The 13,722-nt window shown below is 41.9% G+C and overlaps 1 protein-coding gene across 2 annotated transcripts in view; it reads right to left on the bottom strand.

Annotated features, from left to right (window-relative positions):
• The window catches only part of arfgef1 (ADP-ribosylation factor guanine nucleotide-exchange factor 1 (brefeldin A-inhibited)), a 48,887-nt gene that overhangs the window by 28,481 nt on the left and 6,684 nt on the right, over nt 1-13,722 (bottom strand). For both annotated transcript variants that reach the window (XM_069151671.1, XM_069151672.1), the window contains exons 2-3: nt 3,207-3,237; nt 11-167 (exon numbers count right to left, since the gene is read on the bottom strand). In XM_069151671.1, coding sequence (XP_069007772.1) covers nt 11-167; nt 3,207-3,237 — 188 coding nt within the window. The remainder of the gene's footprint in view (nt 1-10; nt 168-3,206; nt 3,238-13,722) is intronic.

Genomic DNA, 13,722 nt, shown 5'->3' with positions numbered 1-13,722 from the left:
CGCCACTGACCTGTAAACAGTCGAGCGAGGTGATGACGATGCGGGGACATTTGGACTGACATGCCAGCTCAAACGGCAAGAAGTACTTGTCGGCTTCAATGAAGTTGGTCTTTGATTTGATTGGCGGTAAAGTGCTGGAACCCGATTTGCCATCTCCACTGGGTGGACTAGGGAGGAACCATACAGAAAGGAAAAAAGAAAAAAGAGATAGAGACTGAGAGTTAAACACGGTGATCACACGGTCCAGTCTGTCAACTGGAGTCACTAGAAACGAAGCAGGGTTCACAAATCGGCCTGACACACTCACAATTCCCTCGACATCCGGGCATGACTAACACTGCATGAAAAAGCCAGTGGTAGGAATAGTATGTCTCACTGTACAGAAAGATTTTCTTGTTCCACAGCTGGAACAGGGCATTAAACATGCTAAACCCACAAACAACTTGCCCTTCATGCTGTTCATCAGGGAAAATGCAGAGCAACAAAATCTTTATTACACTGAATTTAATGTGGTGCCTGACGGCTTTTAATTTTTCACTTGATCTCCCTTAGGGAGGAGAGTTAATCCCAGAGGTTTGTGTTTCAGGCCAAGACTTCGCCTTGTGTTCATGCTGACAAAGCATCCCGGCCCGCGACAAGTAACTAAAGCTTATATCAAATGATACAGCTATTTTTTCCGAATTTTTAAAGCCCAGACACTATAAAATATGGACCATCGGTTTCAGCAGCCACGGCTCTACAGCATCCTCGAGCACGACCACCACACCCAGACTGCACTTGCTGGGATAAAAGAAGAGCAGAGAAAGAGAGGGAGGGAGGGATGGAGACATATAGAGAAGGAGGGGGTTGCATTGTTTATGTCTTGGCAATGAAAAAGAATGACTTCAGCTCTTTTTAGAGGGACAACCTCACCAAGGATACCAGGGCACGACTACAGAGAGAAACAGAAGATGAGAGGAAGGATGCCTTGTTTAAGTGCCTCGTAAAGGAAGATATGGGGGGGAAATATTATGAAGAGAGCTATATGAAAACGAAAGAGGAAAGAGGCATCAAGTAGCATGAATTAAAGAGCAATTAGAGGGAGCTCAAGAGATGGTGGGGAGAAACAGATGAAGGGAAGAAGTTTGGAGAGACTACTGGAGGAAGGGAACAAGAAAAACACATTACAAGACTTGAACTAAAAACTAAAGGAGAAATCAAAATTAAAGACGATTTAATGAGCTACAAATATACACATAAGCCATTTTCGAAACCTTTTGGACAAACGCATGAAAGTGGAGCTGTGATTCAGCAAAGAGTATCCACTCCCTCAGCTAATGCGCACGGTCTGACCCACTCTCCGTCTCTCTCTGCTAATGTGTTGTGGATCTGCAGGAAACTCTGCTGCTCGGGCTTATTCCTGGACTTCCTGCTTTATGTCACCCGGCCTGCTCTCTCCCTTATTTCACCCCAATTATTACTGGGCCTGCTTATAAAACATTTTATAGATACAATAAAACTAGGGTTCGATTAGATATCAAGGCCTGCATTGACATCTCCCTCCTGCTATTGTGTGTGCTTCAACTGAAGCTAGCTGCAGGTAAATTTGTCTGGTACGAGAAAATTGAACAGCTTGATAATAAATGTACTATATAATGATAGAATAATGAATACTATGATATATAATTAAATTTGTATTAAACTAAATATTGAAGCCTAGAGTTTATCCTTCACCTTGGAAACAGGGGCTGAAAAAATTCCAACTGGAACCCTACTTTCCCTTACTATCGCCCCGGAGCTTTCTATCATACCACATGGTCTTCGTTAGTTTATTTAGTTGTCAGAGAACTGCTCAAGCAACAGTGCAACAATAAGCTTATTTGCATTTCTCCCAGCAGTTAGATGAAAGGATCACCACCAGATTAACAGTGATTTTAAGATTCCTGGGAGTTCCTGCACCCAGCCAAGAAATAGTCCAGCTTGCAATGGTGTCTTTCTATACTTCACCATCTGCATGATTTTCAACAAAAAAAAAGGATAATATTTAATTTATTACTAAAGTTCAAGGGGTCTGGTTGGTAAATTTTGTTACCTTTGTACACAGCCAGGCAAAATGTTTCCCCCATTTTACAGTCTTTAGTCTAAAGCACCACTTGTGATCTCTACATTCTATCACTATACGTCAGGTGTATTATTTAAATATCCCAGTATTAAAATTTGCTAGGGATTACCAAATGCTAATTCCCATCTAGTTCATTTACCTACTGTATAATTGGTTTGATCCATTAGAAAAATAATGATTTTAAGTAGCAATATGAAATGTACTGTGATAGACATTGCCCCTACTGCTGAAGAAATATGGCCTTGCATGCAACTGTGACTACAAAAAGAGAAGCAATTTAAATAGGACTTGCGGCTCGCAAAAACTGTATTTATATTCATAAGTGGAAAAGCTAGATATTTCCATCTACATAACATGAAAAATTGGTGAGAGTTGTGAAGTACCTGAGGTGGAACCAAAAGCAGAAGCATTTGTGTGAGCTGGGTGTGTCTGCAGATATCCTCTACATCTATCTATCACTGATCTATAAGTCCTAACCTAAACCTTGGATGGAATTGTGTTTTGCTGAATTTAATAAGGAGAGAATGAAGAACCTGGAGAGAAATAATGAGGGAGGGAGGGACGGTGCATGAGAGGGAAAAAGGGGGGGGGGGGGGAATAGACAAGTATAGGAAGAGGGAAATAAAAATGAGTCGGCAAGAGGAATAAAGGATGGGAAAGAGGAGAGATGGCACTCATGCTATGTTTCATTCCACAGCTTGTTCCCAAGCACCACACACACACACACACACACACACACGCAAATATAAACATGCACACACACATGCAGTCAAAAACTAGTGCAGCATGAGGCAGGGCTTTATGAAGAAAGCCATTAATGAGAAGGCAAAGGGCTGTTGGGAAGAGGCCAGGCAGAGACACAAACACACACTAGCGGGCTTTACACACACACACACACACACACACACACACACACACACACACACACACACACACAATGTTCTAATCCCCTTTACTAGTCTGAACACAGCAGAAAGCAACAGAAAGCAACAGAAAGGCCTGCAACTGAGCCATGAATTTTACAGTGCCTGAACATGCCGAGAAGCAAAACCCATTACACGACCCATGTCCACTTATTGTGTTACATAATTCATTAATTGCTTACCTTAATTTTTCTGATTCCTCTTTGATTTCCTCTGAAAGAGACAAAAAAAAACAAACAAAAAAACAAGAGAGGGCATGTTAAATTCCTGTATGGGCCTTGGGAATGTAAATCCTACAGCATGTTACTCAGCTAATGACACCGTGGGGAGTAGAGAACATATCAGGCCCTGGCAGCATGGAGGAGTCGACGTATTTATAGTGGACGGTTTTCAGACAGAAAAAAAAAACTTCTGAATGTACAACTTCAGTGTTTATGCACATCAGATCACATGTTTTTTTTCAGAGCCTTTTAGGAAGCTGACGTTGTGTCTGTGCGTGTGTGTGTGTGTCTGTGCGTGTGTGTGTGTGTGTGTTGGCAGAGGATTAGGCTACATGCTGCACACCACTTATGGCAAATACCTGCAAACATCTGATACGTTTGCAGTCTTGCTGCCAGTTAAAAGAGTAGGTTTTCAGACACACATGCATTGAAAGTATTCAAGTGGATGTGTTCACTCTGAAGCTTTGTGTTTTTACGCATGAATGCTCGTGTCGTCATGGTGACGGTCTCGTTTACGTCCCAGCAACGAGAGAGAGAGGAGAGGAGCCGGGTTAATGTATTGCCTCAGCTGCAGCACAGTTCCCAAAAATGTAATCATTATTCACTCTGCGCCGTGTCCGTGAGCCAGGCCAACATTTGTGTTTATTTCACAGATCTCCAGGCATGAAAGCAGTTGTATGAACTTGCTGAGCAGAAAAAAAAGAGAGACAGTCACACAGAGGGAGGGATGAGAGTGAGGGAGAGACAGAAATAGAGCTAGAGAGAGCGAAAGAGAGGCCAATTGGTACTAGACATTAAAGCGAGCCTTCAATGAGGAAGCTTTTAAAAACACAGTGGCAATCGGCAAAGTCCTCTCAGAATTGCACCAGCTCTGCGATGGTTGTGAAAAACCCCAGTAATGCAATGACAGCTCAATTATTTCCCTGCTGGAAGGCTAACGGTCCTTTCAAAGAAATCCACTTGGCGAGAATATTTAGCACTCAACACTCTGTGGAATTAAATTAAAGCTGGTTTCAACCGTGTTTTACTGTACTGCCCATGAGAGGAAGAAGAGTATAGAAGAGACAAACCCTGTGTTCCAATATCCACAGTACCATACTATTTAGTATGCCAAAAAAAATATTCAGTATGTCCCAATACTTAGTATGTTAGACGTAGGATGCCAAAAGTACCAGGATGTTGTACTACATCCAGTTGTATTTTGCAGTATGCAGGCCAGCATGCTACTCGAGCTGTTCTGACCAACAATCTTTTGCGCAGCCGAAGATACGTCACATCTACTGAGGCGCTGAGACAGTTGGTGACGCGAATGCTCCAAATCGCCTCCTTTTTCTTTTTACTACAAACATCGCGCTACGGATCGCAACAGATATGACAAAGTGGGTCAAAGTTCAAGACGCATTTTTATGATGATGCAACAGTAGATACTTTTTAAGGGTAGCTGTAGTCCGTATTAAAAGTAAAAAGAAATAGTATGCGATTGGGAACGCAGGGAAAGTCTTTGATTTGGGACTGTCTGATGCTAATTTACACATCTGTTACATATGCAGTCACAACTGGTCTACAGGACTTGTGTGAAACTCCTCGGTGTCCCTGTTGATCCAAACCGGACATGAGATCAAAGCAATCATCATCCTGTCATCTTTTGAGACAGACCAAAGAACAAACCCAATCCTTTAGTTCTGAGCTGTAACGTGAGTGTGCATTAACCTGTGTGGTATTAGACAGAATCTGAGAGTAGTTGTCAAATTAGAAAGAGATGATAAAGTCTGTAGATTAATTTTTTTGTTGTTTTGCCAATAAAATATCCAAAAGCTAAAAATGATGTGCTGACACTGCTTTTGTTGTGAACAGTCAAAAAACCCCAAATATAAAAAAATACAATGACAAAATAGAGAAAAGCAGTTAATCCACAAATCTTGTAAGCTGTGAACAGCCAATAGTAAAATAGTACGATTAATTCATCAGAATGCAATGATTATTTTCAGTCTTTAGATTAATTGATTAATTGTTTGGCCTGCAATACTGCCCTGCACTGGGGTACTGACCAAATTGACATTCAAACGTTTTGTTTCGTTAACACTTTAAAGGCCAAATGTATTCTTTTCCAAAACATGAGCAAAAAATAAATAAATTTGGAAACCCAGCAAACCTTTTAATTTACAAACCTTGTTTCAGCTCTGCCAGTCAATTGATTCAAACATGTCATGTCAATGAAGTGAGGAATTTGAGTTGAGTTGACATTCCAACCTTTCTGGTAAATGCACTGAATTTGGAGCCTCTAATCGATTGAATCTAAATCATGCTTGACCTGAAATGGACGGAGAGGCAGCACTCAATATGAAATGAATGTAGCCGTCTGAAGCTGACAGACTCATTCAGTCACTGTTCATAAGGCATTGGATTAAAGGAAGCAAACACACACGGAGATATGAGCGATACAAATGTATCGAGGTGTCGAAGTGGATGTGCTGAGAGATGACGGACATCGCCAATGAACTTGTCATAATGATTGCAAGTTCCTCTCCAGACATGTTTTAACATGTATACACAGTAAAATACTCTAATTTGACTAATAATTTCAGTCTGATTTTGTCTTGTATAAAATCCTTAAAATTTGCAACACGGTGGTGCAGCGGTTTAGAAGGTTTACAGTGTTATAAAAGAGAGTAAAGCTGCAAAATATCATAGTTAAGAAGTGGTTTTGTGGTTTTAATTCATAAGTGACCTGAACAATTATTTAGCTATCTAAATTATTGTTGATCCACTAATAAATTAATAATAACTAATACTTGTTTCTACACAAATTGTCATAATCATAAACACTGTGTTCTTATTTACCTTGAATATTCATCAGTCACCTGACTTTGTTGTTCCTTTGTTCCTCTTAAACTTGAAGATTCTTAACAACCAATCAGCTCCTGAGTTTTCTTCACCAAAGTGAATAATCGGCACAGTCTGATTGTTTTTAATCTCTTCCAGCTAACCAATCACTTTAACTGCAGTGCAAGACAAAGCCAGACATCACAGACAATGGACCCAAGAGAATACAGTGTAATATCAGACAGTATAACCCACTACAGTGGGAAAAGAAGCTGAATAAACCTGCCACTCTCTTGCTTTGCTTATTGTCTGAGTAAGTCTGCAGGTCTAAAGTTATAGGATGTGTGAAATCATAAACATGCACTGACCTCAGGCTATTCCGCTTTCATGTCAAATGATTGCGGCTGCAATCAGATTTATGCAAATGTCACATAAGAAGACAGGTGGCGGGAATACAGGCAGATACAGTTTGATAGGAGGGATGGGGATTGTCAGATTGACTGTGTAAGTAACCGTCAGATAATTAGTTCGGTGCGTCAGGAGCGTGGATGAGGAATTGTCATCCCGGGATTTGAACGGTGAAACCATAGCAACGGGGGACAGTGGTGATGGTGATGAGAAGGTACAGAAATATAATAAGTATATTTTTATATGTATATATATATATTTTTTTTTTTTATATATATATTTTGTATATATACTTTTTATAATAAATAAAAATAAGTGCCCGGTACCCCTGGGACTTTGTGCAGACACAAGTTGCAAATGAAAGTTGTGGAAAACTATGACTGCTCTGTCAGTTATCGGTTTTAAAACAGAGTTACACCGTGCAGACAAACGGCGGGACGCAGGGAAGATGAACGAGTGAGACTAAAAGACTCACAAACCTGAACAGTCATTTTCACCATCCTAGCCAAGATATCATAGTCCGTCCTCTCAAATGTTGCTCTGAATTAACTTCTTTCCTTCTATACAAACTATCGTGATCCCAGAAAAAGCAGCCTTTTGTCACTTATTTACCCACTCGCTCTCTCCCGTTATTACAGCTCTGCAACGGTCATACTAAATACTGCTGACCTTGAAGACGGCAGTTTCCATGCCTTCGTTTGTCTCGGGGTCCTTGTATAATCAAAAGAAAAACAACGACAGCAGTAGCTGAGGTTCATTGGAGCGGGTACAACCTCCTCCACTCCGCTGTCACGCAGGACGTCAGTGATACAGATACAACTCGCCACTTTTCAATCGAATGAGGCTCCATGAAAAAGACCAGGGGACCACAAAGAGGCTTTTGTGAGTCAAAAATGAAACATCATGAAACATACAGCCACAAAGTCCAAAATTGGTGTATTCATTGCAAAAATGTCCTTTACTCTCCTGTTATATCTTAAAAGTATCCTTTGTTGGATGTCAAAGTAATTTTGTGAAAACGAGTACACAGCAATGCCATTTCATTTGTCTAAACTGAGTCAAAGAAACTGGGAACACCGTGTTAATAAAAAATAAATTGCTATAACTTTTTAATAATAACACGTATCACTGAATTACAGTCTTGATTTTGGCGTACCATTAGCATCGTTGGAGTCTTGATGCTTCAGCAGGTGAGAAACTGATTACAGCTACACTCCCTTGCCCGCAGGAAATTCCCCTTAAAACCACTGAGGCTAAAACACTTTAACCCTGCCTTTGCCAAAACCTCATTGGCGTAGTGGCATACATAAGACACGTATTTCATTGACGGAGAATAGCCGTCCTGCTCTCCAGTGAGCCATAACCCAGACCACAGAGTCCAACACAGTCTCTGACAGCTCCACATGTAAGAGAGCAAGCAGCCCGCTGTAAGCCCTGAATCACCTCAACCATTTTTCTGTACTTTCTCCTCTTACCCTGACTTTGACCCAGATCCTGACAGTAGATGACAGTAAGACATTAAATGAGCCTTAATGTCAAAGTCCCCCTTGGAGACAGTCATTTTAGGAATACACTTGTCTCTCATCATGAAGAGTCAACTGGGTCAACTACAAGTAGAAATTTCCTGTTTCTCTGTTAGTATCATTGCATAGATGAGCAGCTAACCCCTCCTATCCACACCAAAGTCAGTGTAGATAGTTTAGCGTGAGGCTATATACCCTGAGGTTGTCATCTATTCAAGTGCCCCCCCACCTCTTAAAGCTGTCTCTAAGCTGCTGGGGAGAAGGTCAGTCAAAAGCTGGCTAATCATTTCTCCACTCTGCTCTGGACTGAATGCCGTCTCCAAGCCTGTATGAAGGCAAGAGTGGCTAGAGGGAGATTTGGGAGAGGGAGGTGCTAGCAGGAGCACAAAATGGACATTCATGAGGGCTTAAGGAGAAGACGGGCACGCGCGCGCACACACACACACACACACACACACACACACAAGTCAGATACTTTCCCTCAGTCAAATGATATTGTAGCACCTACATTACAATTTTAACAGCCTCCTGATGAAAACAAAAAAAAAACCTTCCTGATATTCAGAAAACATTCACCTCAGCCTCAGCTGTTGTCGACTAACCATGACAACTTGCTGAGTCACTGCTACCAAACATTACAACAAGGTTTATTTATGAAACGATACATATTATTGCATCTCTGTGTCTAGTGAAGAGAGCTGTGCACAAACATCTCTGTATATCAGAGCCTTGGCGGCAGACTTATTAAAGTAAACATAATAGCCTCGTTCCCTGCGCACAACAAAGTCTGATATATGACACCTGCACGGCAACACTGTCTGTGAAAAATACATGAGATGACGACAACATCAAGAGACGAGCTTCAGTACCTCAGCCTGAAGTCAGCTCACGCAAAACAACCAAATGCCAGCGCTGTAGAGCACGGCTACAATCTTGCACGTACATGAGAAGAGCATGAGCATGCATGGCACACGTGTGATTAGTACTCTACTGTAAATAGACGGCAGGCCATAAATGTGTATGTAAAGAGTGCTGAAAACTGATGAGGAGGGTAACCATTATTCTGTGAGATACAGGCACAACAAGCTCACAGCTTCAGGTGACAGTCTGACTGAGATGCTCAGATAAGCACCGCCTGATCTCAAGAAAAAGACAGCAACAGCACACTCAATCGCTGAAGTTGACAGCAAGCGGAGACAGATTTCTGCAGTGCTTGATATAATATGTGTTTCAAAGGGGCTTATCAGTGATCCCCTTCAATCACACTTACTCTGAGCTACAGCAAAAGCTGATCATGGCTTGGATATCAACGGTACAATGGGGTAGTCAGCCTCTTAGCATGCAAATATGCGGCTACAATAGATCAGGCTGATGAATCAGCAAGGGAAGTATTTGGTAACCTGGAGAGGTTAGAAGCAGGATTGCAGCAGGGTTACCAGTTCAAATCCCTGGAATATCGAGAGGAAAATCTCAGCAAAGATTGGATGAGCAATGTTATTCCCTCCTGTAGCACCTACTACTGAAACAGAGTGCCAATGAGCACAGCAGTTCACACCCTCCTGCTCAAAATACGAGTCTTATTTACTGTATACATGTAAACAGTGTTGGTAAAAGATGAACATGAATATTCATGAAATCTCCACTGAATAAATAAACAGTGTACCGAGGCATAGGGCTACACTGCATGTGCTAGGCTAGGGGGTTCAGCTACATATGATGGTGCATTTCTGAAAATACGACCTCCATTAACACATGCAAGCAGAATGGCAGTCCGCTTTCATCATGCATCACATCAAAGCCAAACTGCTTCTGGAGGCAGCATGGCAAAACAACCTGCTCTCTGTCTCCCACTGCAGCCGGGAGCGGCTTGCAGGCTAACTTGAGCCTCCCTCTGCCTGGCCACCACCCTGCCCGAGTGCCGTGACAAAGCATTCCTCAGCCAGCAGCAGCTGCACAGCAACCTGCTGGGAGTGTCCGCGACGGGGACGACGGCTCGCGACAACCAGTAGCGCTGCATTCACGGGTCCTCTGCACTCCTCGGGTGTGCTTGGGTTCATGTAAAGTATATTGTCCAACAGTACATTTGAGCAACTGTAATGCAACCAGTTACATTTGGTGCAAGAACATAATGATGGCTTCAAAATATCTTACCTGAAAATAGATGATGTCATTTCGGGTTTGTTTCTCTAAATTGAACCTAAACAGGCCTATAAGGTTTGAGAGTGTGCTGTGAGGCAATGACGCCGCCCGCTCCATTGTTAGGGACAGAAAAGAGGCTGCAGCAGGTGCTAGGTGGTGCAAAATAAAGTGAAGTACACACAGAAAGAGATCTGTTTGGAATATCAACAAACATTCGCGACACAGTGAGCTCTGACATTTTCCTCCTCTGCCAGCCTATTTCGCTTTTCGGCTATGCAAAGCATTATGCAGTTCAATAATTCTTCATGTTAGTGTTACTAGCTGCAAATATGTGCATCTACTGTATGAACCTAGAATTAAGCGGCACACATAATAAATAATATATTAACACGACAGATTGGTGAGATATGCTTGAGAGCTTACTAGCCACGGAAAATGTAGCTTGCTGCATCACAGCATTCATACCGTGTTGTGCAAAGGCTACAAAAGTATTTTGGTGCATCTATGGACAGTGATATGCCTGTGTGGTTCTGTTGAGTATGTCTGGAGATAATTTGTATTCATCCTAAGCATGAACAATAGAGAAATACAACTGCAGCCCCTCTGAGGTGCAGTAATTCTGCAAAATGTTGCAGCAATGGAGGCAAAGCGACTGTTATTTCAACCCAGGGCGGCTCTGCTTTCTCTGCTGGCTGACGCGTCCTGCCAGTGTGGACACTTAATTTAAAATTAACTAGCTGCTATTCATTTGTTCGAGCAACCCTGCAGGTCTTTTGCAAAGCTGAGTGTAAGTAATAGGGTTTGGATTTTTAAAAGTGTAAAAACACCTGCAGTGCAATTTGTTTCAATTAATAAGTCAGTCAAAAAGTTGGGAAAGAAGAGAAGATATCTTTTATCAAAGCCTAGAGTGCTGTCTGTTAAAGTACCCTTATCCACTTACCCAACTCTTTCCTAAGCTCATCTAAAAGTTATCGTCATTTAGAGTACACTGCAACAGTGTTTACAGCAGGTAGAGCTTTGCAATGACAAGCCTGGAAGGCTGCACTCACCTGGGCAAATATTCTTGCCAACTAAAGCCGTTGGATCAACACTAATTCAATAAGTAGACGTTCTGCCAGCAAGTTGTTCACGCACACAGAATCACAATCAAACATGCACACGCAGTGCACACATCTAATGCGCATGCACACACCCAAAAAAAAATCTCATGAGAGCACTAACATTTCATCAATTAAGACACAGCACAGCCTGCTACACTGGTGGGAGGGAGAGAGAGAAACAGACAGCTCTCTGGAGACGCTCTGCAATACGTCACAAGAACAGCAGCAAGACAACAGCTCACTGGGAGGGGACGGTGGGTTCAGACACAGTGAGGAGGGAAAAGGGGGGAAAGTGAAGGGAAGCAGGGACAAGGACGAGCCCGGCTTCCAAAGAAAATCAGCTTCATAAACCCGTCTTTCGCCCTACAATTTTTGTCCATGTGCAGTCTGAGTATGTGTTCTCATATGACAAGGCCTCATTTCACATTTAAGTATGGTTTGGTTTCCTGCACCACAGAAGGAATACCAGAAATGCATTCAGGAGTGGAAAGAGAGAAGGAAAACATAAAGGATTTCAATGCATCTTAATCATCCTTTGGGTAGATCCGAAATTTGCAATATAACACAACATTCCTTCCTAATAGGCTTCCAGCAATATCTAGACATACACATAGGACGGTTTAGAGATCATCCTCGGACTCAGTTTCCATTACCTGAGAGAGGAGCAAGAGGCTAAGAAAGGGCAACCCGCCTCCTGCAGTACCATTTCCATTTCAAAGAGTTAAGAGCCCATTTGCATCCGGCATGGATCCTGTGCCTGGCACTGACCACACCATATGCAGCATTCAGCTAAAATTCAATTCAGGGCCTGATTGCTTTTACCTCAACACAAAGGTGGTCACAGTGTCTGTCTCTCTAGATATGGACCACCGACAGTGCAGAGAAAATATCAAGTGTGTCCTTGGGACTAAAATGGATATAAACTGTGAAATTATGATGGTGTGTGATGTAAAATGTAAAAGTTTTATCTTCATTCAGTGCAACATTGACATAATTATCCAGGCTGTGAACATGAATCATTGGTGTATTCATTAATAATGCAACAGCACTTTTTTGACAGCAGTTTAGAACAAGATCATGTCCACAGACATAATAATAAAGTCCACGCTAAACCACTAAGATTGGCTAATCTGAGGATGAACTGGTGTGTCTGCACCACCTACCAAACACAGATAAACATGGGACAGCTGCGACCATCCAGGAGAGCCTGAGAAAAATCAGACCTCTGACATTGCTATTGTCCAAGATGAGAGGAGAGGTTGCACAGCAGTAATTACATTTGATGGGGAAGAAGGAAACACTGTCAGAGGTTGTCTGGGCTACCTAATCGCGTGTGCACTCGTATGTGCACCTGCATGTGTGCTTTATGTCTGTGTGTGTGTGTGTGTGTGTGTGTGTGTGTCCAACCCTCTCATTGGCACTTGCATAAGCCCTCGTCTAATAACTTGTCTCACTCCCATGGCTGAATCAAGGCTCTCGTTTTCCAGCCAAAAAGTCACAAAGCTCTCTGCCGCCACAAGGCCTTGATTACTCAGCTGTTGGTTTTGTTATTGAAATGAATTCATCTTTAATAAATCCACTGCGGACACATGATTTGGCACTTTCCTGCTCTACCGTTATGAATAGCTCATTTTGTCCTATGAAATGGGGCTATTCTAATTGTGCAGGGCTGTGCTGCTCGAGCTGGAGATAAATAGCGAGTCAAAGAAAGATAAATACAAAATGTAGTGTTAACTGCATCATCCACAACTCATTCAGCCAAAGAGTCCTTTTCTAATCATACCTGCCCTCTTCTACCGACCCTTAGCGGCAAGGCATGATGGAGTAAACCGTCACTCAAGTGTTCTATGTGAGCACTACTTTCTCAGTCCTTAAAAACTGACTTAAACAACCCCTACAGTAATCAACTCTGAAAGTTTCCGGTTTTTCGTCACAGTATTTAAGCTTTATTGCTTTATAAGCTAATGAAGATAACATCATTTTGGACTTTACACGTGTAGGTTCACAAATAAGAAGGAACTAGCCCAGCAAGAGATTTATATATAAAAGCCAACCAATGCAAAGTCAGCAAATATACAGCGATGGACACTTTGCAGAAGCATAAAGAGAACAGCGGTGTCAGAGAGTCTCACTGTCAGTAATAAAACGTAAAGCACAATAAATATACAATATCCAACTTCTTTAGGCACTGGTGAGCAGTATTCACAGTAATCCAATAAAGATATAAAATCTGCCAAATGCAAGTGTTTCCTTGCCTGGAGGAAGAAACCGGGTTTAATCCCAAAAAACTAATTGAATCCAAGTTTTAGCTTGGAAACAAGGTTTTCAGTGTGTGATATGAATACAAGTTTTGACAATAATAATAATAATACCTGAATACCCATATGCTGTGAGCATTTCATTATCATTGCCTTGAGGAGTGGAGATCACTGTATCATCCGTATAAAAGTGGAATCCAGCATTTGATAAATTATCACAAAGATT

The sequence above is a fragment of the Embiotoca jacksoni genome, unplaced genomic scaffold, assembly GCF_022577435.1.
Source record: "Embiotoca jacksoni isolate LCO1_2020_lvr unplaced genomic scaffold, fEmbJac1.0.p SCAF_17, whole genome shotgun sequence".
In the NCBI taxonomy this organism is placed as follows: Eukaryota; Metazoa; Chordata; class Actinopteri; family Embiotocidae; genus Embiotoca; species Embiotoca jacksoni.
The sequence above is the reverse complement of the archived record's forward strand: the minus strand, read 5'-3'. Positions and strand labels throughout refer to the sequence as shown.